The sequence below is a fragment of the Tinamus guttatus genome, unplaced genomic scaffold (genome assembly GCF_059628265.1).
Source record: "Tinamus guttatus ecotype Peru unplaced genomic scaffold, ASM5962826v1 Tinamus_guttatus_pri_ptg000843l, whole genome shotgun sequence".
In the NCBI taxonomy this organism is placed as follows: Eukaryota; Metazoa; Chordata; class Aves; order Tinamiformes; family Tinamidae; genus Tinamus; species Tinamus guttatus.
Window position 1 is genome coordinate 261724 of NW_028289377.1, and position 27710 is coordinate 289433.

General features: G+C 37.7%; 1 protein-coding gene across 2 annotated transcripts in view; it reads left to right on the top strand.

Annotated features, from left to right (window-relative positions):
* The window catches only part of TAX1BP1 (Tax1 binding protein 1), a 53969-nt gene that overhangs the window by 23946 nt on the left and 2313 nt on the right, over nt 1–27710 (top strand). Inside the window, exons 6-16 of one of the 2 annotated variants that reach the window (XM_088537671.1) lie at nt 7543–7691; nt 7822–7912; nt 9376–9561; nt 11548–11775; nt 12596–12742; nt 13823–13913; nt 14981–15099; nt 16312–16437; nt 17249–17320; nt 21732–21906; nt 22208–22356. In XM_088537671.1, the coding sequence (XP_088393797.1) occupies nt 7543–7691; nt 7822–7912; nt 9376–9561; nt 11548–11775; nt 12596–12742; nt 13823–13913; nt 14981–15099; nt 16312–16437; nt 17249–17320; nt 21732–21906; nt 22208–22356 (1533 nt within the window). The remainder of the gene's footprint in view (nt 1–7542; nt 7692–7821; nt 7913–9375; nt 9562–11547; nt 11776–12595; nt 12743–13822; nt 13914–14980; nt 15100–16311; nt 16438–17248; nt 17321–21731; nt 21907–22207; nt 22357–27710) is intronic. The other variant, XM_088537672.1, reaches the window with a different exon arrangement.

The following is a 27710-nucleotide window of genomic DNA, read 5'->3' on the forward strand; positions in this document are numbered from 1 at the left end:
TGTCTTTGCTAGGAACATAAATATTCCTGAACTGCAATTATATACTACGTAATGAAAATAACCAGGCTTTATTTTCTTCATGTTTTTTATTTATATATTTAAGCAGACTGGTAAGCTCCATATGACATAAGTATAGACTTGTAATAGACTTAATGCATTAATTCAGCCATTTAAAAAGCAAAAAAGAAAGACATCCTAAATAATCAAAATACAGTTAAAATCTGTATGACCGCAGAACATTCCCCTACCCTGTGCTTAGTGTGAGGTGGACTGCTTTTTTTTTTTGTTTATTTAAGCCATTAAGTTAAAGAACAATTGTTATAACCTTTTGTCAGTGCTCTCTTTTTGTATGCACATTGATTTTTTTTTTTTTTTAGTTATGCTCTAAATTCTGTTAAGTAAATAGAATAAAAAGTGGTGCTAGGTCACGAAAGACTTCAAATACAGTGTACTTTTATTTTAATAGAAATTAAGATCCAATACTTACAGTTTCTTCTTAAACTAAAAAGGAAATGGTATTTAGTGTTTGTAATTACTCTGTTTTCTTATATGTACCATTTTGCTTTAATAAATGTTTGCCATTAACCTAGTGTTCCCTGAAATATATTGAAAGATGTGTTTTAAAGCCTTTATATATTTGGAGTTCTATATTGAAATAAACTAATTTTTTAAAAGTCTTTCATAAAGACTTCATAGACTATCTGTTACAAGCATATTATTATTTATGCAACTTTTTGCCAAGAAATGCGCAAATATTTCTGTTTGACCAAAAGGCCCTATAAAATATGACACTAGTGCAAAGTATTGTATTTAAATAGCAGAATTTGTATGAGTGAAGGACATGGGTGTTTGTTTAGACGTGTGTTTTATTCTGTGTGAGTGCAAAGCTGCTTCCACCGCTAGTGTGTTAGCGACTGCTCTTTCTTATTATGTTTGTTCTGAAGGCTTGGAGACATGAACCTCCCTAAGAAATACAGGGCAGCTTTCTTTCCTCCTTTTTCTTTCCAACCTCTTTGTTTTGCAAATAAGTCGGAAGTGTTTGAGAAATGTAGAATGGGAGACTCCCTAGCACAGGTAGCCACAGGCAGATCCAGCTCTATCCAAATTGCGGATTTCCTCCCATGCTTGATGTTTTTGCTTCCTTCCCCCGTGTAGCTGCTGGCAGAGCACTGGGCAGTAGTTGGGCTGTCCTCCGTTCTGGGTTTTGCCTAGCTGCAATGCTTTGTAAGTGGCTCTTTGATGTTGCTGTTCAGGGATGTGCAATTTTTTATTTCATTCTTACATGATGTCATGCCAAAGTTGGGCCGAGGATCAAATTAATTCAGGGCATAAAGTAGTTCTATATTGTTAGGGTTGCAGAAACGCTGCTTCTGGGTCTTGCGTGCCAGCATTGCAGTCACTTCTTGTCTCTAAGGGTTTGATCTTTTAGAAAAGGTGAAGAAAACAGAAAGCAAAATTTAAGTATTATTTTTATGTGTGTGCGCATATATGTATAAATGCATGTATCGTTACATAAGATAAGTATATGTAATGTTTTATACACTGCATTATGTGTATATAATACTTGTTAGTGTAAAGACAAAGGCGGCAGGTTTTTTTAGTCTTTATACATAACAGTTTTAAGATGGATACTCAAACTATGTGTAAGCTCCAAGTGCCCTTGCCTGCAATTTTTAAGGTTTAGTGTTACTATCTTGAAGGAAAAGAACACTCTCTAATCATGGTGTTGGTCTTTCATCCATTTGCTCTTCTGACACTGTATTGCTACAGAACTTTGTAAATACAGCTTTTGTATTTCTGTAGAAGGAGTGGAGTTTGCAAATCTGATCCGTTTGCAGTCAGCTGCCTCCCTCTAGTGGGCAAAAGATACTTCTGAGCTGTTTCCTATAATGTTACAGTGGTGCCAAGTCTTCTTAGTGCTTTAGTGGCTTTCTTAAATGTTTAACATAGATTAAAAGGAGCCAGGTTACAGATTACCTGCCCTGCAGGTATTTGGATAATGTTTCCATGTGCATGATGTTGGCATAAGTTGGGGCAGAAATGAATTTGCTGGCTTTAGAAACTTTTCTTTCATCATCTCTTTCAAAGTTAGTTATGCCATTTGACTTTTTTTAATTGGTCAATTTATCTATCTGATAAGTACTATTGATAGGGTATCATGTAAATTCAGGTACTCCTTAGGTGATGTGTCCGCTATTTACTAGTTTTATTCAAATATCAGGCATCCATTCGAGTTGACTCCTGATGCTGTTTTATAAGGAGTGTTCCTCTGGCTAGACTGTTACAGATGTTGTGCAGTGTCATATGTTTGTATGACTGTAAGTGTTCAGACTATATGCATAAAAATAAATCAAACATTTTAATCTGCTCTTTAAAATCAAGATGTGGAGGCTTTTTGGATAGTGCTTATCCTAAAAAGTAATGGTCAGCATCTCTTTTTGGGTTTGTTTGTTTTTTTGTTTTTTTTATCATGGAGGACATAAAATGATAACGATTTAAATGCACAAATCAAAACTCAATTACTTGTGCTGACACCAACAATTATAGCCCCTCACGTTGCTGCAAACATCCTATGAAGAGAGAATCCGAATTTGCTGTGTTAGTATTTTAAATGTGCTTGTTTTGTTTTAAAAACTTTTAAAATAGATTTAATGAAATTTATTTCACTGGGTAGTTGGCCTGTTTGGGATATCATGAAATGTTTTGGATAGGCATCCTGCTTAGCCTAACTTTTAGTTCAAGTGATTTATTGTTTATTGTTTTGACCATTTGAAAAAGTTATAGTATTCTGTAGGAATTATAAAAAGTTTTAAGAAATTTACATCTTGGAATGCAAATGCAGTAAAATCGTAGTCAGTGTTTCTGTAGATGTGCAGTATTGTCTGCCTCTTGCAGAATATTTGCATGTTTGTAACTGCTGCGACACTAAAAGATGACAGATGCCACTTAGATGAACGTTTGCAGAGTTTAGCCTAAATCTGAAATCAAGCATACAGTATTTATTCTGTTTAACAGTGTTAGTTGACTGGACTAACATATTCATGTTACTGCTGTAGCTGTTAAGTGTGATTCTGTTAGATTTTTGGAATACTAATTGCCACTTCTAAAATCATGAACATTAAACTCCATTTTCATCATAAACTCTTGCTTTTCAGCATCTGTAGAAGCACTCTGATCTATGAAGATATCTTTCAGAAATATATTTACTTTTTTCATGGAAAACGATGACTTGTTTTTACTGTTGAGAGACAGAGGCTTTATTCCTCAGTCTCTTGCACCATAATCAAAACATCCTTGCATTCAAAACACTACTTCTTTTAAAGACTTATTTTGTGATTTCAAAACCAGAACTACCTTTTCTGCCAGATCCTGCAGCCTTTTCCACCTCATCCGTTTAAATGTCATAAATATAGCCTGTCATGAAAGACGCTAAAAGGACTGGGTTTGTGTGTGTGGTGTGTGGTTTTTAAAGCAGTTTTTCTATTGCCAATCATGGTCATGAAGATAAAGGCTCCTAATAATGATTAGGATTTTTTGTTCTGGGAGCTTTTGTTTTGCAGTAGTGAAACTGAGTAAAGTAATTTCTGGCGCCTTATTCTGGTCCATGCTATGCAGTTTCGTTCCCTACCCCTTAATCTACCCATAATACCATTTCAGGTGCTGTATTTGTAACTTGGATTAAAGAAATGATCCAAAGAGAAAATAGTGTTAAGATTGTCAGATGTTCTTAAGCCAGATCATTAAAATGATCTGTACTCTTTTTTTTTTTCTGTTACGAGAGTGGAAGGAGAGATTAGAATGAGTATATAATGTGTAGTACTTTATAGAATATAATATACATGTATTGAATACATATATTGCTTTGCAAGTAGTTTAAATTACTGTTTGCTTCATTTTTAATCATCTTTTCTGTGTATTAGAGGTTGTACATATAGTTAGTGTGGTTTTTATATTCTTCCACTTTTGACTCCTCCTAAAATATAGTTCCCTGTGCAAATAAAGTAGTCTAAGAGCACTTATTTTAAATTTTACAGGCTCTGGAACCACTGTAATGAGAGTGTAAGAGACTAGGATTGCAGCATCTAAATTGAATTGCTAAAAATGCTGTAGAATAACAAGTCGTTTCTAAAAAAATAATCCTCTCTCAAAACTGTAGGCTTTATTTGTATCTAAACAAGTTTATTAGGTGAGAATCTGTTAAGTGTGGAATTTTTACATTTTAATGCCATGTCCCTCTAGAATAACTAGCAAAGCAGCATCAATTGTAATGCTGTTTGTGGAGTGTATTTTTTCAGGCTATTAATTCCTTTTAATATATGTTACCTTTGGCAGGCTGTTTGAACTGTTTGTACAGTTTGTATATATAATGTATCAGATTAAATTCTTTTGAAGGCACTTGGGTTACAACGGCTACAGTTATGCCCAAGTGGTGTTTAGAGAAAACACAGATATGCATTGAAAGAGACTTTTTACTATACTGCTTTCAAAACAGGGACAAATAATTAGTCTCCACTGCACAGGGGAAAGGAGGCAGTTCTAGTGTGTGTTGTTACTGCTGGTTATATGGCAAGGTTTCCCTGGAATACTGACTTTAATTAAAATATGCTGCCTTCCCTACTCCGAAGTAATGTGTTTTGGTTGCAGGAAATTGATAGCTTTTCCAAAAAAAAACCTTTCAAAAATTGTGTGTCTTCAGCTCCAACATTGTTCTCAACAAAGCAGGCATTCATAGTGCCTTTCTTCACAGAGTTCTTTAGTAGTATATGCTTTAAGTGCTAGCGATTCTGAGAAGTCTGTAGAGCAATTTTGAGTTCAGATAGTTGGAGTGGATTAGTCGTCTTTCCTTTTAAGTAGTATAGGTAACAAAAATTAAAATGTGCATGGTGTGCTAGTGTAAAGTGCAGGAAGTAGTTGAGACATCAGATCAGTTACATTTGCCACCCTAGCAATTACCTCACCAAAAGAAATCATAATGCCTGAACTTCTGTTTAGCTGCTTGTAAAAGCAGGGCTTAATTACACTTGCTAACAGCATATTTTTGACAATTAATGAGTAAAAACAGTTCTCATTATATTTTATTGTACTTAAAACATGGTTAGTTAAGTCAGAATCTGGCCAGTAGGGGTTCTCCATGAGCTCTGGTTCATGCAGTTTCTCCTGAGGAACCAGTACAGTTCTGTTGCCTTGGGGCATTGAGCTTTGTTTAAAAATGAGTAACAAACTAGTGCTTTAATCTTCCAAATGTAAAGTAAAAAGACAACTTGTACCTTTAGTGTCAGCACAAACTCTGTAGGTCGTGTTGTAGTCTGTCACAGTGGTCAGTCTGTCTTGACCTTGTTTATGCTTTGATTCATACCACTGTCATAGTTGATACGAAGTTGAACTTCGCCGAGTTTTGATACCAAAAGTAGTAACACATAGCCTTGTTGTGTGTGCTGCACTCCAGTGTTAACTTTTCTCAAGAAAGTAGCATTATATTAAAATAACTATGCAGGGTTATTTAAGATAATCAGTGATTTTTACTGTGATGGAAACAACTTTTAACTGTCCCCTGCCCAGGACACTCAGCACTAAGTGTTGACTGTTCTGGGCAGGGGACACCACTGCAGCAGTAAGAATAGTGAGTGATGCAGTTGCAGTGGCTTCACATGTGTCATTTTTCAAACAAAGCAGCATTGAAAAGGAAGTAACTTTGGGGTGGTTTTGGACTTCTGCGATGAGAAGAATGGGTCAGTGGATGAGGAGAGCACTGGATGTTGTTTACCTTGACTCTAGCAAAGCTTTTAACACTGTCTCCTCTAACATCCTCACAGACAAACTGGTGAAATGTGGGCTAGTGATCAGTAAGGTGGATTGAAAACTGGCTCAACTGAGGGTTGTGATCAGTGACAGAAAGTCTGGCTGGAGGCTGGGCAGTAGTGATACCCCCAGGATCAGTGCTAAGGCCAGTGCTGTTTAACATCTTGAATACTGACCTGGATGAGAGGGAGCAAGTTCACAGGTGACAGAAAGCTGGCAGGGCTGGCTGGTATAGCAGATAGCTGTGCCGCCATTTGGAGGGACCTTGACAGACTGGAGAAATGGGCAGAGAGGAACCTCATGAAGCAAAGTGTGGAGTCCTTGCAGCTGGAACAGCCGCATACACCGGTACCTCCTGGGGGGGTCCTTTACATAGCACTTTTGCAGGGAAATGACCAAAGGATCCTGGTGGACAAGCTCCAAGCGATGCCCAGTGACAGGACAAGAAGTGCAAACATAAACACAGGAAATGTCATCTGAACTAAGGAAACACCTCTTTCCTGTGAGCTTGGTTGAACACTGAAGCTGGTTGCCCAAAGACGTTATGGAGTCTCCATCCCTGGAGATACTCAAAACCAAACTGGCTGTGCTGCTATAGGTTACATCTTAGAAGCTTCTGTTCTCTAAGACACTAGTGCTGTAATACATTTCATTATCACACTTTCCAAACGTTTGATCTAGCTCTTCATCACCAGAAACGCCTTTATTTCCATTTTTCTCTCATTTTTCCTGCAGCTGTCTTAGCTGTGGCTTGACTAAATTAGCTACCTGCTCAAATGCAAACTCTGATTTCAGGTAAAAGTTGAGTAAAAGTCTACAAACCAAAGTAGATGTTGTTCAGGTGTTTTAAGCCAGATGAACTGCGCCTAGCTCACAGAGAGGCGGCCAAGAAATTTGAGTTGTCTTTTTTTATCTTGCACTCTGAAGTCTTTGGTAGTCTGTGCGTAACTGGGTGCTTGTGCCAAATCAGGAACTCCTTACTGAGCCTCTTGTCCTTTGTGTTTGTACACTGCTTGTTTTTTCAGTAGTTGTCTAAAACTCTAGCATTTACGGTTTGGATTTGCAAACAATCTTTTCATCTGAAGAGCTTCTTTCCCAAAGTTCTCCTGTCCTTCTCTGGCATCCTTTTTGGTCTCTTCAATAGTTGTTTTGTTCCCATATGTTTTGTTCTCTTCTTTCCCCATTAGAAAATACATAGTGAAACCTGTGGCAGTGAAGAACAGTATTTTAGCACTTTTAACTGTAGAAGGAGGTGAGATATTACGTTCCACTGATTGTCCCCCAGCTGTGCTTCATACCAAGCAAGAATGAGTTGTGTTTTTCAAATATATTCTCATCTAATTAATTTTTTTTTTGGCTCACATTCTCAGAATACATCTTCCTCTTATGTATCTCGATCTTGACTGCTTATCCTCTTAGTCTTTTCTTATGTCTTTTCTCTCTTTCTGGTGCCCTTTAAGGGTAAAGCGTGTGTTGTAGGTAATTGGCATCATTCAAAGATAGAAAAAATGAATATACATAGCATGTTTAGCATATTTTTATACCAGATTGGCAGTTTGAAAAGGGCTTGTCATGCTTTTTAGAGAATAGAGGAAACCTAATGACTATCTTCCTTTATATTATAACTTTACATGTGCTCTGAAATGAAAGCAGTGTCTCTGTATTTTAGCATTCATTCAGATAACATTTTGTTGTTCTGAAGATGTGTATTCTTAAATGATGTGTACTTGCAATTTTTTTAAGACTAATATTCAAACATCAGAAGCTCTTAAGACTGAAAATGATGATCTGAAAAAGAAGCATGATGAGGCTGCTTCAAAAGTTCTCCAGCTTGAAGAAGATATCATGACTGTTACACAAAAAGCCATTGCAAAAGAAACAGAGCTAGACAGGTATTTAGTCATTTCTCCCTTACCTTCCAAGTTTTACTTTTTCTTTCCACTAGTTCTTTTAAGGTATACGCATATATGAATTAATTTCCTTTGGTAACAATTCTCTACTATTAATTTGTTAATTTCTTAGTCTGAAGGACAAACTGAAGAAAGTAAGCCTTGAGAAGGAGCAGCTTGAATGTGTGTTAAAGACTGAAAAGGATGAAAAAGAACTTTATAAGGTAATTTTTTCCATCTCCCCGTATACACTGAAATAAAGTGACTTGAAATAAGGGTAATAACATTTTATAGAGAGGTGTGATAAATTGGATGTTGAGGAAGAAAGGAAATGGGTCGTTTCTGTGAACACTTTTTTAAGATAGTTACAAATGCTGTTAGATAAAAATGAATGAGGAAAATAGCATTTGAATTTCTGCAAGGATATAAAAATGTCCTAAGGAAGAGGATACATAACTACTTTTTAAAATGCAGGCACAGTAACCTAAAGTAATAGATGTTAGCTGGATGGTTCTTTAATTCTACAATGCATCACCTGGTAATTGTCTTAACGTAGCTGTGAAAAAGAAAATTACTTTTTATTATTATAACTTTCTCCAGGATATGTTTTCTGGATCCGTATTCTTTGAGTCTGGTGCATAGCTGAGAAACTTTATCAGGATCTATGTTGCATTGATTTAATAGTATAGCAGGCTCCTTTTGCTGATATTGGGAAGCAGTCCTATTACAAAAATAATCTCGCAAGTAATCTTGAAGTGGACTTTCTTTGGACTATTTGAAGTGAGCTAATAGAACCACTCTGAGCACAGTAAACATGTATATTTATTTCTGTGTATATAAATATGCGCATTTGTATATATCGACCTCTTGTACTAGTCTGTCCAATTTGATGCGACCCTTTGCTTAGAAAAGTAGCTGAAGAAGCTGTTCAGGAAATGTTACCCCTAATCGGACCTGAGTCGATAACTGTTACTTTCATATTACTGCTCTTTTTTTCATTATTTTTGGTTTATATGCTAGTATGATTAAACTTTTTAAGTTCTGAAGCAGTTTAGGCTTATCGAAAGGATTACTTGCCTTCGTAGGAGAAAGCCTTTATGTGGCAAAGTTAGATTTGCTTCCGAAGTCATATTAAAATTTCAAAACTTTTTCTCAAGGGTGGAATCCCTTTGTGAGTGGTACAAGTCTTTTAGTTTTTGAGTGGAGAAGACTGACGTACAACAATTCTTGTTTACTATGCATAATAAAGTAGACTTGGTGACATCTTAAAGACAGCTTTTTTTAGAAGTGCATATTGCTGTGTAATCCTGTTTGCTTAGATGATTGTAAATAGATACTACTAGAAGATTAATTTCTTTTTAGCTTTCTTGCAATCATTTTGCTGGGTGTTAGTGTTCTTCATTTGTGAAGAGAGGAGCTAATTTTCAAAAGTCAAGTTTGATGTGGACTAAAATCAGGGTCTGAACTTCTAGTTGTGGAGTGGAACTGTGAGTTGAAGATCCTTCTGAAAGGATTCTGGACAGAAAATTTGTATTGCGAGAATAGTGATATTGTTAAATGTTTAATTTTTCTCTTTACGTATTCTAATCCTTCTGAGATGAGTTAAAATATAGTAAGCACTTAATTGGACAGGTAGTGGCCTTTATAATGTGGAAGAAGAATTTGACATTTTTTAGCATCATTGCAGATACACTTGAAGAATACAGAAATAGAAAACACCAAACTAGTGAAAGAGATCCAGATGCTTAAGAATTCAGATGCAAACAAAGAAAACATGATAACGTATTATAAAGAGGAGGTTGGCAGATTACAGCTATTTGTAGCAGAGAAAGAAAATATGAAGAAAGCTTTTTTGCTCTCCTCATCTAACAAGGTAAGCATTGGTATTGTAATTGGCCTGGTTAAAAATAAATCTAAAGTCCGTAAATTTTTAAAGTCTCTGATGAAAGAAAGGAGGAATTTGAAGGAACAGGCTGGGAGGTAGGAGGATGATTGTTTCCTCAGCAAATACAGAAAATGAGCAAAGAAGAAAGTGAATTAGTTTTGCTCATTCTGAGCATGTTAAGAAGAGTTTGATATATGAGAAGGTAAGACAGGTGAGGCAAGCCAGGTGTAAAGAATTAATTTGTAAATTCAGGAAGATGGTGTGTTTCTGTGAGTTGTTACACCTTCATGAAAAAGGACAGTGAGGAAAAGTAAAGGATGTAGCCACACTGAACTTGTAGAGGTTAAGGAGAAAAGCGGAGATGTTGAAAGATGTGCTGAAGGGCAAATGTTAGGTGAGTGTGCCATCAATAATAAAATGTAAAACCTCAAGAAGTATAAGATACCACATAAATGGATAAAAGCAAATGAGAAATGCAGGTGCTGAAGGCACAGTGTCTGCACTGTCCGTGTTCCAGGGTGGGGCGTTCCAGAGATTGGATCTCTGTTAGTCGTGTTAACTTTGTTCAGTTTCCCCCAATGGAAACCAGTCCCTGTGCCCTGAGACTGTTCTGTGATGTGAAGTGTGACAAGGTGGCATTGCTGGGGGATTTGCTCCACAAATGTGCTGTAATCTGAGCTAGAGAGCTAATTTAGGCATAGCCTTTGCTGGGTCAGCAAAGAAAAGTCGGACTGTGCAGACTGCCTTTTACTGCTGACTTGTGTATCTTGTCAGTCTGCTTGCTGGAAAAGTAATTTAGATCTTAAAGGAATAGAAATTGCATTAAAGCAATGTGAATTATGAATATAAAATTGTAGTAGTAAAGTAGTGCTATTGAGAATTAAAATAGTAAGAACTCAGTGCTCTAAATTAGAACACATTCTTTTTGTCTTTTGCTTTTGATTTGACATGTTAAACTGCTACAATACTTCAAAATAAAAAACTTATAATGTGTGTGCCAGAATTGAAACAAGCAAAAATCTATCAGTCTTGCATTATGAAGCCAATTATATCTGCTGAAATGCAACTGATGTGTAGTCTGCCATGGAAAATAGGAAGGGGATGGGACTTCCAGAAGTCTCCTAGTCCATCTACCTGCATAAATGTTTGCAAAGTACATTAGTATTCCACTGGACAACCTGCTATGTAATTCAAAAAATTAACAGGGAGCACACCAGGAATACCTGAAGTTATGTCTGGAGTAAGAATATGAGATTACTATGCCTTCAGGAGACTGAGGGACTGAGAGTGGCTTGTAGCAGCTTTTTCTTTTTGTGATCCTGGGCTTTTGTGAGGGATAAGAGGCCGAAGTGCAGCTTGGTCAGTGGATCCTTGGGCTGCCCTACGGGCTGCCGTGACCGTGAGGGTGTTAGTGCTTCATGCTGCAGTTCACACCCTTGCTTTGTGCTCTCAGCTGTCTTGGAAAGCTTGTTGAGCAAGATCTTGGGAAATGGAGTTGTATGAACAACCTCCCAAAGCTCTTTTGCACAGTGTCTGCACTAAGGAATCTTACATAATGCCATTGTAGGCATTTTAAGGCCTTTTATTCTGTTGTGGCCTGCACTGTCTTACCGGGAAATGAACTTTGGTTTTGAAATTGGATGATTGTTTATCTTATTGGTGCTTAAAATTAAATCTGAAAATTCAACAAAAACATAGAATAGGTAAAGTAACATTTAAGTCTGTGTTTTGAGGTATTGATTGCTCACAGCCATTTATATCATGGTGAAATATGATTGTACACACTCATTAGCAGACAAAATGTATGGAGAAAATGATACTCCTGTGCAACCTCACTGTTTTATTTTATTTATTTTTCTTTCTCTCAAGCTAAACTTAATTTCTCTTGCAAATTTTCCCAGATTCATAGCAAACTTCGTTTGAACTTTTTGAATTCAAAGGTGATTGATTTCTCCTCTCTCCTCTCTTTTGCAGGAGGATGCAAGTATTTTGAAAGAACAGCTTCGAAAAGCTGAAGATCAGATCCAGGCTAGTAAACAAGAAGCTGTCCTAATGTCAAAAGAGCTGAGTGACGCAGTAAACGTGCGAGATAAGACGATGGCAGATCTTCATAGTGCTCGTCTTGAGAACGAGAAGCTGAAAAAGCAGCTTGCTGATGCTTTAGATGAAATCAAGAAGATCACAACTGTGAAAAATGAACAGGTAAATTGTTGCTTCTTAATACTGAAACTGTATTCACAAAATCTCTCAGAGATGATTTTGCTAAAATTGAGAAATAATTAGGTGTTTGAATAATTATTAACAAATGATCTCCCGACACTCAGGATACTACCTTTAGTCAAATGTATGTCAGCTTAATTGGAAGGTTTGTAAAAAAAGGAAGTTTCTACCTCTTATAGTAACTTTTTTGCCACCCCTTGCCTGATTTATTTTCAAGAACTAATGCAATATTGTTTTAAATCTACTACCTTTCCTAATCCTGAGTGAACTATAGTAGCATGAAAACTCATGCGGATAGAAAAATTGTGGGTGTAGGCTAGTGTGGTGTGTTTTGTTTGTTTTTTAACATTCTCTCCTCATTGATGGAATTTCTATGATTCTCAGGAGTCTTTCAGAATTTGTTGTCCAAATTGATTTACTGTTTTCATGTACCAGTTTTACAGTTCATCTGAAGCACCTGTGGTAGAGATAGAGTGAGTGTTCTGTATTATAGCTGAGGTCTGCCTGGTTTTGCCCTCTGGCTACGCATGAGCACTTTCTTTAGAAGAATTGAATTTAGATTTTTGGTATCTGTTAGTTTAGCACAGACATTGATTATATCTTTGCTTTGCTTCTCTATTCCTTTGTTTCTCACAAGAAAGCATAGGCTTCCTTCACACTTGTACAGAAAACTTTAGAGGATTTTGTTTGCATTCATTTGAAAAAGAAAAGGCCTTTCGGAAAATAGTACTCAGGAAATTGTTTTGAATAAAAGAGTGAACAGCTTCTGATTGTTTTATTTCTTCCTTTCTTATTTTTTAAGGAAACTTCCAGCACAGTAGAGCATGAGCTACGCAGAGAAGTTGAAGATCTGAAGCTTCGCCTGCAAATGGCTGCTGACCATTACAAGGAGAAATTCAAAGAGTGTCAAAAACTTCAAAAACAAGTGAACAAATTTACAGAACAGGCAGTAAGTAGACTGGAGAAATTGCATGTACTTGCTGTGGCGTTTTAGCACCTATTTATTTTCATTTTGCCAAGGAAAGTGCTTTTAAAAAGGATTAAAATATGTGCTGAGCAGAGACTCTTTCATTTCTTACTTTCTTCTGTAAAGTTAAATTACTTAGGTGATTTTTGTGAAAGCGGTGACGAGCATGGATGTAGGAAGCTTGCGGGGTCTAGTTGAACCTATAATAATTGTTATGCTCAAGGCAGAATTTTGTGACTAAACCGCATGATTAGTTGCCCTTTTTTTTTTTTTTTTTTTTTTTTTTTTTTTTTAAGTAGTAGTGGAGGAAATGGAAGAAGGCTTCAAAGGATGGTGGGAAGAAAGCTATTGATATTCCGGTCAATTTTTAAGCTTTTTTTAATAAATGAGGTGTATACAACCATGATGTCGGCCTTATGCTGCCTAGTAACTAAACCTGTCAACAAAGTTTAAACAACTTTAAGCAATTCTCAAAGCTCTCCAGAAGTCTGTGAAACTGTCTCACAGTCTGTAATTGAGGAGAAAAGAAAGGCTCACGTTGCAGAAATGAGAGAGTGTGAGTAAAGGCGAGATATACAAACACAATCCCTGGAAAAACAGACAGTATTTCTGCTGCCCACAGAAGAAGTGGGAACCTAACCCAGTTTTGAGATATAGGTTACTTTTGTCTTATCATCCAGAAGGTCAGTGGTGAATGAGGCGTCATATCATAATGCCTGTGGCCTTTCCTTAAAAGCTTTCACGTGTTGGACCATGTGGTACATCTGATACGAAGCCAAAATTTCATTTCTTAATTTTCATAATAATCTGTAATGTTTGAACGGATTTTTATAAAAACTAAATTTCCAGTGCAAAAAATTTTTGATAATGCAATTATTAAAAAATATAATTTAAGATTTTTTCAGTGTTGTTAGAATAATATCATTGTATGTTATCATTCTCTCAATTTAATAAGGAATTCTGCCTAGTCCAATATTAGAGGAGTGGTTAGTGCAAGAGATGTTTCTTTGTGCTTTGGTTTTCATTTAATAAAATATCAAAACAAAGTTTCTTTTCAAAAAGAAAATTGCAGGAAATCCACAGAAACTGACAGATGCACCCAACATTCAGACAGCTTCTGCCATCATGACAGACAAAAAGTCTGCATCTCCAGGTATCACCAGCTTTAATTTTGACTGTTTTATATCAGCCTGAAAGTACTGTTTATGTCAAGTATCTACAACTGCATTTTCACCATGAGCTAGTAGGAGTTAGCATTTACTTTAAGTAAAACAGAGCAATAATGAGAAAAATGATTCATCCAAAAAGCTGTTTTTTCAAATCAATAGTATTCATAAGCAATTTCATTGCATCTTTTCAAAGGGATTCAATTAACTTTTTTTAAGGATTAATCTTTGATTTTTTGCTTGATAGTTAATGCTGATTTTGCTGGGCTAATGAGGGATTTCATTTAAAAACTTGCTCCCCAGTTACCATGTTAATTCTGCGATCATAATAGCTATTTATTTACAGCATTCTACTGTAAAATCATATCTACTGAGAAGGTATGATGATTTGATGACAAAGTCAAGACTATGGGCCATTCTCTTAATGGTTTGTTAGAGAAAGTGTAACTAGATTAACTAGGTTGTAGTTTTAATTAGGTATTAGGCTTCCCAGAAAAGTAACCTAAAATTTAAACAAAATAGGTTATAACTAAGCCTGGTTTAGTATTCACTGATAAATGCTAATAAAATACTTATTTTTAAAATATTTATCCTCTTAATTCATATTCTCTTTCACTCCATGGGTTGTAAATAAGTATAATTTTGGCAAGCCCCTTGTGATATATGGTTGGATGAAGTAGACTGCTAAGTTAGATGTTTTTGTAGAAGAATAAAATATGTAGTATCATATTGTAAGATGCATATTTGGTTAGTTATCTTCTTGGGAGCTTAAGGCAGAGGATTATTTGCATTTTTTAATACTGGTCTGTAGAATATGCATATTCTTTATTTGTGTTCATCTTTGGTATGTGAGAAAATGCTGCTCCTATAACTACTTATCTTAAGAATCACTAATCACTAGTTACTGTGGGGGGCAATTCTGAATAAATATCTACTTGGATAACATGCGCTCTGTGTTCCTGATGCACTGTCAAATTTGGCCTGTCGTTTCCTTAAAACAGATGTTACTTATGGAGAAAGAATCAAAAAACATTTTTTTTTTCGATGTTCACAGTTAGCCCCATTTCATCTGATATAGTTTCGGAATTCGTGGTAAAGGAGCAAGTACGTGAGATGAATAAAGAAATTGCTGAGAAAACAGAAAAATATAAGAAATGCAAGCAAATGTTGGCAGTAAGTAAACAGCTGCTTCAGAAATTTGAACAAAAAGCTGTAGGCACTATATCTTGGAAATAAAAAACTTACCCGGCTGAATTGCCTTGCTACTTGTTTGGGTAACGCAACATGATTATAGTAGAAATTTTAACTTTAAAAGACAGTTTTATGTTGTAAGCTCACAGTTACCTGAAAGACAGACCCTTCAGGTTAACCTGGATAAGGAAAAAAGATACTGCTACTGCTTCTGTTCTTAAGGTTCCAAGTTATTTATTATTTTAGATATCTCTAAATATAATTACATTAGTAAATCAAACATAGTATGTTGCTATGAACCGGCTGATGTGTGGAACAAGCATAGCAGTGTTTTTCTGATCTGGTGTTCAAGGGTAATAATTCCTTCCATGCCTGAAAGTCTTGAAGTTGCACAGTGCTTAGACATCCGAGTTGGTGATGTTTGCTAGCCCAGGCTCAGGGACAGGCCCTGAGCAGCACGTACGTTACTGTAGTGTCCAGGCCCCACTTGGCCCCGGCAGCATTGCTAGCCACAGTCGTGTCGCCTCTGAGCTTGTTCACAGCCGTCAGCCCCCGCTTCATCTTCATGTAACCAGCTTGGATGTGTGTAAGAAGATGAAGTATTTTGTCAGGGACTTTTTTTTTTCCTGCCCTCATGTGATTTAACCTCAAATAAGCAAAAATATGTTGAGAAACTTCCTTGAATTCAGCTTACCACCTTGTTTCTTATCACAAGCAGCCTGTTCAAACGTGCTTCCCAGGTGGTAATGACCGCCATGACATTCCGTAGGGCCTTCGTTGTCTTCGGGTGGCTGTTTCCTCCCTAGGCATCATTTGAGGAAAGCTTCACCTTTGACCTTCTGGATGAAAGATACTTGGTCTGATTTTAAAAAGAACAGGGAGAAAAGTTTTGTTGTGAAGTGAGACACTGAAAATAATCATCCTGATTACAGCGCTTATCATTGTGTTTACACAGAGAAACTTAAACAGTAGAAGAGGGGTTGGAGCTTATTGAAAACTCAAGCAGAAATAAATATATATTGAATGCTAGTTGTACAGTGCGCAGCAGCCCTGTTCTCTTCAAAGCCTTGTTGTTGGGCAAGACTTAAATTGTCTAATTCTAAAAACATATAGTTAATGATCTAATTGTGTTTTTCAAATAATGATAGCTCTTAAAGTGTTAAGAGTTTCATGCCATGGTGTGTATTACTTTAGGATGAGAAGATGAAATGCAGTGTTTATGCTGATGAACTAGCTAAACTGGAGCTGAAGTGGAAAGAACAGGTGAAAATCAATGAGGGTATGAAATTACATCTAGCAGCAATGGAGGATCAGTATAAAGTAAGCCATTTTTTCTTTCTTTTTCTTCCGCCCCTTTTTTTCAGATCATAAATGCTATCCTGTTCTTAACATTGTTGCTTATTTTCAATAGTTCAAATACTAAACAGTTTTTGTAGGAGAAGCTTATTTTCTACAATAAACAGAAAATGTGTTTTGCAGTGTAGAAACAACACATTCTTGTAACACTTAAACACATTCTCATTGAAAAATTACAGCAATTTTACTTTTATAAAATATGGCATTATTCTACAATATGCTTCATCAGCATGTGGAGTGTCAGGCAGTTTAAATAATCATTTGGAAGCAAGGAGGAATCTTGTATAGGCTGTTGCATCCCTTGCCTTCTGAAATACACAACAGAAAGACATGGTAGGTATATATGTCTAAGATAAACTTGGTTTATTTGAGAGAGAGTTTGATTCTCTGTTATTTTTTCTTATGAGTTTGAGAGAAGTGAATGAAAGAAATCCCTGAAGAACTTAGAGCAGATTCCTTAGGACTAGTGTGATGAAGCTTTCAGATTGCAACTCTTTCTGGAGTGCTGTTCTGCCTGCCCTTAGCATCACCGTTAGTACACATCCTGCTTTTACCTAGGATTTTATCCTCCCATAGGTGGAAGCTGACAGGCTTTCAACATGTTGCTATTATACAGTAGGTGAATTGACAGAGAACTGTTGCTTTTCTAGTTCTGATGTTTTGTGGTAGTACTAGATGATTTAAAATTGTTGAGTGTTACGTTTTTCACTATATAACGTGTAGGGAAGTAATGCCTATTCATTACTACAGGGACTATAAACATATTTTCATTTAGGTTCAGCTGGCAGAAAAAGAAAGACAAATAAAGGAGCTGACATCGCATTTGGAACTCTTTACCAGTGAAAAGGTACTGCTAAATATTGCAAGCTAGCGCTTGTGGGGTTCTTAGATTTGAGGAACTGTAATTTATTTTCAAGTAAAATTTTGTTTACTATTGAAACGTGGTTTTCCATATTCAAATACTTTGGTAAACTGAACTATCACTGTAAAACACAGGGAAACTTCTACTAGTAATTGTTTTAAAATGTGAACTAATAGACAACCTCATCAAAATTGACTCAACTTTGAAAAATATTGTAGTTTATTATTCTGTGATCATGTTCTAGAATAATTTCTGCAGGCTACAAATATTTATTTATTTATCTTGCCAGAGATAGAAATAATACTGTGGAAGTTAATAGAGTGAGAGTTCACAGAACATGAGAATTCTTGCAACCTTGGTCCTATATTTCTTCTAATCTCAGTAGCTCCATGGCTCTTCTGCAGGTTTTCAGTGAATTTTCAGCCTCCTCCTTCCTCTGCTCCTTCCTTAGCCCTGCGATGGCTGGAGGCTGGTGCCCACTTAGTGTGTGTGCTGTTCGGCCAACCCACACCAGTAATTATTGATAATCATTGAGCTCGTGCTGTTGCTGTTCCTTTTAACAGAGCATCAGTTACAAACCTGGCAGCACGTCCATTTTTTGGATGTAGTTAATTCTCTGTGGTGTTCTCAGGAGTTCCTGGCAAAGGAAGCTGACAGGCAGCACAATTAGTATAAAGCTTGGCATTGAGGGTGAATGATACATTTGTATCTTCACAGCTTCCCCAGCCCTCAGCACTGGTTAAGATTTTTCCAAATCCTTTCAACATCTGCAGTTCCCTCATTGACTGCTTGTAATACAGCAGCTCGACTTACATGGCAGTAGTGACTTCTGTGATGTACAACTATAAAAAGATCTTTATCGGAAAAGAGATAAAGATAGGCAAACAGTTCTCTGATTTTTAAATATATGATAGAAAATGAACTGCTGCTTTCAGGAGTTTATTGTCTAATCAAATCTGTTGCCATTACTGTTACAGCAGATTAATTCTGAAATACTAATGCTAGAAGGGCTTTCAGCATTAGAACATTAATGTTATGTGGACATTTATCAAAACTGTTATACAGAAAGCTGAAATAATAAAATGTCTTTATTATATTCAGATAGTATTGCCTATATGATACGGTAGAAAAGTTACGATTGTCCCGATTACTTAGAGCCACGTGCTGTGAAACAAAAAGTAGAAACATATATGTATTGAAAACATGAAATTGCACACCAATCAGTTGAAATTACAAACTAATTGCATATTAAATCAATTAATGTTTTGCAAAATTCTAGATTCAAAAATAACTGGTATTTAAGTCCACTAATATTTTTACCCAGAAAGGTCAAAGACTTAAATTTTTAATAAATCTCTGTTATTTTCTTATAATTCAAAATAAAATGAAATAAAAGTTGAATTTTGATTAGTCTAGCTGGAAGGAGTAATTTTAAACAACACACATAAGAAGGAGAGCAACTGTAATAATATTGTATGAAGCTTATAAAAGCTTGGAACTGTGTCTACCAAATTTATGGATATTTACATTACAAAGAAGAATCAAAGTGCTTTGCTAGACTGGAACCATGATTTAAAAGGTTAAGCACAGTATAGTAAACAGCTTTTCAATTTATACTCCATTATCAGTGTTTGTTTATAAATGTCACCAAACATAGCATGCTAAAAATGTTCATTTGCAGTCTCTTCAAACCTATAAAGTTACTTGGTTTCTATTTTATTTACATACTTGTATAGCCTTTGATTTTTAATCGGTCTCTACCATAGCTGTCCGACTTCTGGCTAAGACTATTTTACAGCACCTTTTACAGTCACTTTGATCTACATTTTGTTTTCATCTTATGTGATGTTAAAATTAAAGCCTCTTTTTCTAAACTGCTTCCATATTGCAGAAGAAATTGATTTTAAAAAGGAAAATCCCAACTTCACTAATAATTAATAGTTCCTGCTTTGTATTTAACAAAGATAATTATTTATATTTTGTCCACTTAGGAAAGTTTTAAGACAGTCTCCTAACCATTTAACCCTAAGCATTTCAATCATGTATGCATTTTGGTCCATCTAAAATCTAAAGTAAAGTTAGCATAGTTTTCTAGCCTATCTATAGGAGGATATTTTACTTCGAAGGTGTTTTGCAGAAATTGTGCTGTGCTGTATGAAAAATACGCTGCGTTCTTTTTAATAATCAAGGCACTTGATTTCTCACATAGTTAAACTAGTCAAAGCTTAGGTTTAAAGTTTTTGCTTTAAGGTTTTTGCAGAAGGCATGCTTCTGTATTTGAAAACGTTATTGCATCAATAAACCTCAAAGTACCCCCAAGGAAATGTTTACCAGAATGAAAATTGGTTAAAAAAACATACCTGTTTCCTTTTTTCCTTCCCCCCTGTCCCCCCATGATATTGTTTTTGTTTTGTTCATAATTGTAAATCGCATATTCCTTTGGGTGTTGACATACATGCTATCTTGTTCTGTTTTATTTTTTTCTTCCTTAATCTGCTTTAGTAAAGGCAGGCAAGAAGTACAGCTGATGCCCTGACTGCACTTAAATTATTTTAATTCCTGGCCCTTAATATATAAGCCATTGAAACTCTGAGCCTGTATATGTTTATAAAAATTATTTAGTAGTCTTCAATAATTACTATCTACACAGCCTATATGCAAAAATTTCAGACTTTTAAGTAGATGAATATTTTGAAGAGTTCTGCTTTAACTTTTCTGAAAGAATGAATTGGCTTTCTGATATGGGGATTTAACCAACAATTAAATAAGGCAGGTCCTCTAAGTTGCTTGAGAAATCCAGCATTTTTTGGTTCTGGATAAACACACGTACCTCTGCCAAACTGCAAGAATGCAGATGTAAAAAGTAGGCATGAATTTTTTTTTCTTTTTTCCTTTTTCCTTATTCTCTCTGTTTACAAAACAGATGTGAACTTTTTTTTTTAACCACTATATTCATAGAGGACAAATTGTTTCTCACAGGATGTTTAGTTACTTTGCAAGCTGTATGTGAAACTGCAGCTCTCCAAATTTAAATTTGGATTGAAATACAAATGGATTTAAAGTCCATTTGTCTGGAATTGGACAGATGTGCCAGTGCGCTTTTGTTTCGTGTGATAGTATAATTGTTGCTTTAAATGAATAACCTTGGCTGGCTGAACAGTTGTGAAAATTAGCACTGATTTCTAATAACTAACACAAGAAGAAAGCACCAACATTGAGTAATACTTTGTCTTTCTGGAATGCTGTTAGTCTATAAAATGTGTCTACATTCTGTCAAAGATAAGGAAGTGAGTGTGAGAGAGACCTGGTGAATCACTTGCCCTGCTGGTGCAGAACGTGTGTTCAGGGGCCTCGGTGTCATTCCTGGTGGCCGTGCCTGCCGCTCCCTGGTTATGGGCCGGAGCGATACTGCAAACTATTTTTAACTTGACCCTTTTCAAAATTATTGTCATCAAGGTGTTTGCTGAAGTCCTTTCAATATAAACTATCTGCAGTATGGTCTTTTCTAGCCATCTTTGACGTCAAAAATCTTGCCTGGAATTGGGATAGAATTGTCCCACTTGCTGAAGCACCTTATGATCTTGACTGGAGAATTCCCTTGCTTGCTTTTCATTCCCATGCAGCATTTTCCATTTCCATTTTCATTTCACATGCAGCATTTTCCAGCACTGTTTTCACTGCCACCCTCTACTTCCACCTTCTTTACTGCATTTATTATAAGTTACTTGTCCTGTTTTCAGGGTTCTCTCCAGGTCTTTCTCCGCCTATCATCTATTTTCTGTCCTTTGCTGTTCATACCCCATCAGTTGATTCCCAAGACTACACGTTGTCACTTTTCTATTACATGCCTATTTGAAAATATATTTTCCATGCTGTTTTAAAGAGAGATTCTATAAATAACTACTGAGCAAAAATATTCTCTTGGGAATGGTCTTGTTAACTACTATTCCCTTTATGCTTTCTTAGAAGCTGACAGCTTCATGCTATTTATGTAGACTACTGCTTAGCCTGTCTCATTTTTATTGTCGGTCTGTCCACTTTCTAACGTAAGAACAAGAAGGTTCCTACTCCTCTAGTTCTAGTTCTTGAAGGTCTGAGGTGTTCTTGTGCCTTCAGTTACTGCAAGCTACAAACTGCTACTCAGCGTCAAAACCAAATGCTGCCTTTTCTTCTCTCCCTTCAAAAAAAAAAAACAAAAAAAAAACAGTATTCCTGATAATTTTAAGTGGAACATCATCTCTGGTCAGCTGGCAGATTAACAAGTAGCAAGTTTAGCAGATTTAGTTGTTTCAAGTTTTTTTTTTTTTTTTTTTTAAATCCTTAGTTTAGTAAAAATGTAAACCTTTTACTGTGATTGCATGGATTATAACTACATTGGGAACTTTGTATTATTCAGGAACTTGGCAGGGCGCCAGGGAATCAAAATGGAAGGATGATGGAAGGACACATTTCACAACAGACATTACATTTTCGCAATCCGTATTCGGAGGAAAACGGACCAATTCCTGCAGTGCCTAGTAGATTGCCAGTATTGCAATATGGAAACCCGTATGCAATTCAGGAAAGGAGAGGTCAGTAGATATTTTTTTTTTTTCTTTGGTATAATTTGTATCTTGCTGTTTTTTTTAAGAAATGAGTAAGTACGATCAATCTATACACTAATAGACAGTGTCTTTATGAGAAGCAGTGAGGTTTGCAAAGGTGAGCCAAGCTTTAGAGATATGCTTTGAAGAACATCTTTTCTGTTGGTTTTTCTTGGCTGAACTGAAAATGTGGGAAGGCTTCTTTTTTAAGGCAGTACACCTGTAATCTCAAAATACCAACTCTGCTGACCAAAAACTGCTCCCGCTGTTTTTCCTGACTTTTCTTCAGATGGAGCAGATGGGGCTTTTAATCCCGATGAGATCCAAAGACCACCAGTGAGAACTTCGTTTTGGGAGCTGGAGGATGATGTGGTCTGCAGTCAGCCTTCACGCAACCTTAGCCGGCCTGATGGTTTGGAAGATCCTGAGGACAGCAACGTAAGTCACTGTTCTGCTTGTGTGTGTGTTGTTATTTTATTTTATTTTTTTATGAATAATCAAGAACTGACAGAAGTTTTGGGTTCTATTAAGCCTGTTTCAATTAAATGTGAAGTTCATCATCTTCCCTGAAAAATATTTTAAGTGACTTTCCTTTTTGTGAAGGAGAAAACTCAATCAACAATGATTAATATATACTTGTTCCTCTGCTCTCTTGAGTTAACTGCTGGTTCTTCTCATTACTGGACTATAGCTACCTATTTTTTAAAAAATACTAAGAAGGAAAAAATCCAAATAATCTCATCTAATTTTGGTATTTCACCTCTGTGTGTTACAGAGTGAAGGCTCAAATGTAAGCTGAACTGTAATGGAATGAATCAAAATTTGAAGGATTCTGATAAGTGTGTTCAGTTAAATGCTGAATGAAAATGCCTGTAGTATTAAATATTTCATTCTGACGCGTTAATCTTTTGCCTTGTGTTTTACAAATCTGCATTTATTAATTTTCATTTTGATTTTTTTTTTAACTGGAAGACATGTCTCTGGAAGAGCTAATTGACTTATTTAAAGTTGATCAAACTGAAAATGACAGATCTTCACTAATTTCCTTTTTAGGGCTTCGTATGTTTTAAGTGGGAACTGGTTAGCTTTTTAACACATACGGCTCTCAGGCATATTCTGATATAAGAGGAAAAATGGTATCAGTAATTTGGCTTCTGTACTAAATTGTACCATATGTCTTCATTTGAACAGGAACAGGCATACTACTGTTCCTTATTCTAAGTCCTCTTGCTTCTTTAAAAATGTTAAACGAGAAATACTTTTCTGCAAAGCACTATGCTCTTTGCAAGTACCATTGGTATCATGACCTGTTTCTCATTTAGTCTAGTTTGCCACATTTAATTGCTATTAACCTTTGCAGAAGCTGATCAGTGTTCAGACAGGCATGATTTTAGCCCTGGTGCTGAGCACCTATAATGGAGAAAAATGTATTTCTCCCTCCTGCCTTTTGCCCCCAGTGTCCATTACTGAGAATAATTAGAGAAGCTGTCAGAACTTTTGCAGCCTCTTTAAGATCTAGAATCTGAGCCTAACGCTGTTGCCCACCTTTACTTCACATCTTGCATATTTAGTCTGGTCGTTCCTGACGTAGGCGCTGCATGTGACAAGCTCTTCTCTTCCTTGGGCGTCTGCTTCAGTTTAATTAGCAGGGTGCTCTTCCTGGTCTGTGTGCTTTGCCCTCTTGCAAACCCAAGAAAGTGCCAGAGTCTTGTGCTCATTTGCTGACACAGCTTAGATGTTTTCCGTAGTGATATAGGAAGAATATAGCAGGCTCAAAGTCCAACATCAGAAAAGGTGCCTTTAAATCATTAATTTATATCCTTATTCTTTGACTTTCAAAGGAGAATCATTTGCTTCTTTTTCCCTAAAACAGATGTGTGCGTAGAGTGGGCAGATATTACACATAATTCAGTAATCCTTCTAGAGTGACTTAGTAGTATGCTAAAAAGATTCATATTTTGACACAATATTTAAATAAGTAAATAAGCAGGGAAAATTTCCATGAAAATAGGTAGTTGTAATGAAGGGGAACATACCATTTCCACAAAAGAAACAGAAAATATAGAATAAATATGAATAGCTGCCATTCGTTCTATTTGTTTCTAAAAATGAATTATATAACATACAGTTCTACATATTTTTCAACCAGGAAGGCCTAGGCCCTTTTGTTCCCTCCAGAGGAAAAACATGGGTATTCTTGCTGCCTTGTTTGAAAGTGTGTCATTGTATGGACTACTGTGATCTGCCACTTTGCGCTCCAGTAGCTACAGCTTTATATTGTGTGTAGAACCTAAGGGAATTGTCGTTATTTTCACTGTGAGAAGACGAAAGTGCTTATTTTGGTGCAAGTGCTTATATTGGCAGTGCTTCAGATACAGTGATGAACTTGTCTGCGTTATTTATCTAAGATGGCAGTTATTTAAGATCCAAGGTAAACATTACAGTACATAGAAGAATTAAATAGAAGTTGTATACACCCAAAAAAGTAGGTGGACTTTCCAAAAATGATCAAAGTAGGCTTTTCCAATCTGTGGGACAAGAGGGGGTAAATGAGGCATGTGTGTGTGTGTTCGTGTAGAAGAAGCTTTGCTGCTTGCGCTGAGGTCAGAAATGGGACTCCTCCTCATTTTAGATACCCGTGCAGCCCACGGAAGAGTCCATCCAGCTGGGAGAGCTCCTGGAGTGGAGCCTCTGCCTCCTGCAGCTGCTGTTTACATTCCTGTGCCACTGAGTGTGAGAATTTGTAAATGCCAACGTAGAAGATGGAGGAGAAATTGCGAATGCGTCTCCCAGCAGTGCTTTCTGGCACAGGATTAGATAGAACCACTGCAAACCTATAAACACATCCCTGCCCCTGCATCATGCTGACCTTCTTCCCCTGTAAAGGTTACGATGTTCTGTTTCCAGCTATGATGCCCCTTCCCCAAAGTTGGGGAAAGATCTCGGATTTGCTTGTGAGCATTTGTCCATGTGCGCGTTTCCACTGGGCAGGCTGGTGGTGCTTGGAGTTTAAAGCCTTCCCGGAACCATTCCAGCACTCCTGCAATTTATACAGCTTCCTTAGAGCTTTGCTGTGAGTTGGTAACGTCCCCTGCGCTGGGTGTTCGTTCAGGATGGAATTCCTTCCCCTGTACTGAGATTGCAGTTTGTCTTCCTGCCACTATTTTTATTTCTTTCTGCATACTGCTTTTGTTTTCTGCTGCCAATTTCAGCCATATCTGGCATGTTATGGAGGTCTTAAAGATACTGATTCCCTATAGGTTTGAGGGATTACTTGGCAGAAGAGAGAGACCTATATAAATTCTTGTGGTAAGGAAAAATTACAGCAGCTTTTTCCTTATCTACTCTAGCAGGCAGCAAACAGCTGGCCAGTAAGCCTGAATGTAGCTGCAAACCGGCCATTAATTTAACTACCCGGGAAGAGGACAGGAGATGATGGGGGGCAGGAGTCTGGGAACGGCAGACGCAGGTCGGGGGAAGTCGGGTCTCTCGCACCCGTTCAGTCCAGTCAGGAGCTTCCTCCTTCGCAGAAGTTCTCATAAAGTTCATTTTTCCTGCAGACTTGGTCTGTATCTGTGTGGTTTATCAGTGGTGGAACAGATTTGACAGACCAAATTTCTACCTCTCGAGATGAATTTTGTACTCCTGGGTAATCATTTATTTATGTGTTTTCATCTTATGTAACGAAAAAGATCTACCTATCGTATTTTCTTTCCACTATATGGAAAAGTTTGGGTGTGTGGGTGTTTTTTTTTTTTTTTTTTTTTTTTTTTTTTTTTTTTACATATTTTGTTAGCATTAGAAATTCCTCAGTAAGAGGGTTAAAATCAGTCTTGTTCATCAACAGAAAAGCATTTCTCTTGGTTTCCTCTCTCAGTGAAGACACTGTCAGCATGTGGAGCTGATGTTACTGTCATGCACTTTAGCAATACAACTCTTAGTCTACCTGGGCTGCTACTCAGATGATCTTCCTGTCACAAGCAGAAACTTTGACAGTCTTTACATTATATTGACAAGAGGTAATACCAGACACTAACTATCCTTTGGGCTGGATATGGGCCAAAATTGGGTACTAGTCCAGTGTCTGGTGCTTTGCTGCTGCGCTCTATTCCCCTGCCAGGTGGGTGCCCTGCTCGGTGCGCGCTCGGTGCGAGGAGAGGGGGGTTTGCGTAGCCCGTGGCTGTTGGGGCGTCCTTCCCTTGGGGAAGGAAGGAAGGGCTTCCCCAGCGCCTTGGGTAGCTGCGGGAGCTCCCCGTCCTCCCCAGGATGCAGCCACCAGTTGTCCTCGGGATGCGGCGGTGCCTGGGGCTCAGTGCAGCGCGCGGCAGCCGCCCCGCTCTGCGCCTCCTCCACGCAGTTACTGTCTCTCCTACGTCCGAGTTGCAAATTCTCCAGGTCACGATTGAGATGATCCTTCTGCTGAGACATTTGTCCCCAGCGTGACCTGAGCCCGTTTCCCACGTTCCTAAGGAGAGTGATGTTTGCTCGCATTCCCAAGCCTGCTCATATTTCCGAGCAGTAAGCTTTTATTTCTACTTCTCTGTGGAGAGAGATATTTTTATTACTGGTGATTATCTTGGCTAGCAAAGAATGAGATCAGGTGATGGTTACATTCCTGTTATGCTGAAACTTGCACTGACTTTCCTGCCTTTGGCTTTTTTTTTTTTTTTTCCTGTCTTGGTTAGTCTGAGTTGATGATAATTGTGACCTACGTAGTCATGTGCAAATGCATATAAACTTCTACTGGAGGTTGCATTTTGTATTCCGTTTTCTCCTGAAACCTCGTTCCCTGGGAGCAGGACATGTCCGTGTGTTTGGCTGCCATGAAGAACCATCAGGTTTGACCAAGAGCCCTGAGAGCCTTTCCAGAACTCTTCATAGCTTGGGCTTCAGTGTCCTGTGACCATGATCCCGGAGAGGGACGAGCTGCTCTGTTTATTATGCCGAGGAGGAAGCACCCCGGGGGATGTCACGCAGAGCAGTGGGCTCTGTAAGGACCTGCCCTCCTTGCCTTAGCGCTAGCTTTCCACTTGCTCATGCAAATTATTTTTGCTGCCAACTACTGGTCTATAGGATAGGCATGAAAGGAGAAAACCGTATCCAGGTGCCCAGGTCCCCTCTCCAGGCGAGGCCCCGTGTTTGCCTGTGCCTGTCGCTGCGGGACGCGGTCGGCCTGGCTGAACACGCGCAGCCGAGCGCAGGCTCCGGGGGCAGGAGAGGCGCCGCGGGGCTGCCTGGGCACAGGGACCGGCTCGACGGCTCCTCCGCAGGGTCTGCGGGACGGGCCTTGCTCCGGGGGCCTCTCGCTGTGCAGTCCCTCAACCCGCTTGTCTCGTCTGCGCTGCGAGTTTGTTCTGCTGTGAGAGAGCAAACCTTCTTAAAATATTACCTGAGCTTTTCAAGCTGGTATCATCCAGGTGAATAAAGAATATTTGCTTAGACTAACTGGGAGAAACCGGCACTAAGTGGCTGTGAACCAAGCCAGAACTGTCTGTCCTTGTGTGGCTCCCAGTTGATTGGGACGTTTTAGGAGTCCTCCCCGTCTGAATGGGCACAAATAGATTTCTGTCAGTAGAGTAAAACATCTCCTGCCTTCCTGCTGCAAGTTAAGGAAAGAGGATTTTCTTAGCGGTTGTTGTGTTCAGCTCAGCCTCCTCAGCAGCAGTATGTGGCAGTCACCTGCCCTCAGAATAGCAGCGAGATCCTCCCAGGCTACTGAGTCCTCAAGTGCTGCTGTTCCTCTGCGGGTGTTGCCGTGCCCTGAGCAAAGCGCAGCCGTGGGGCGTGAGCCT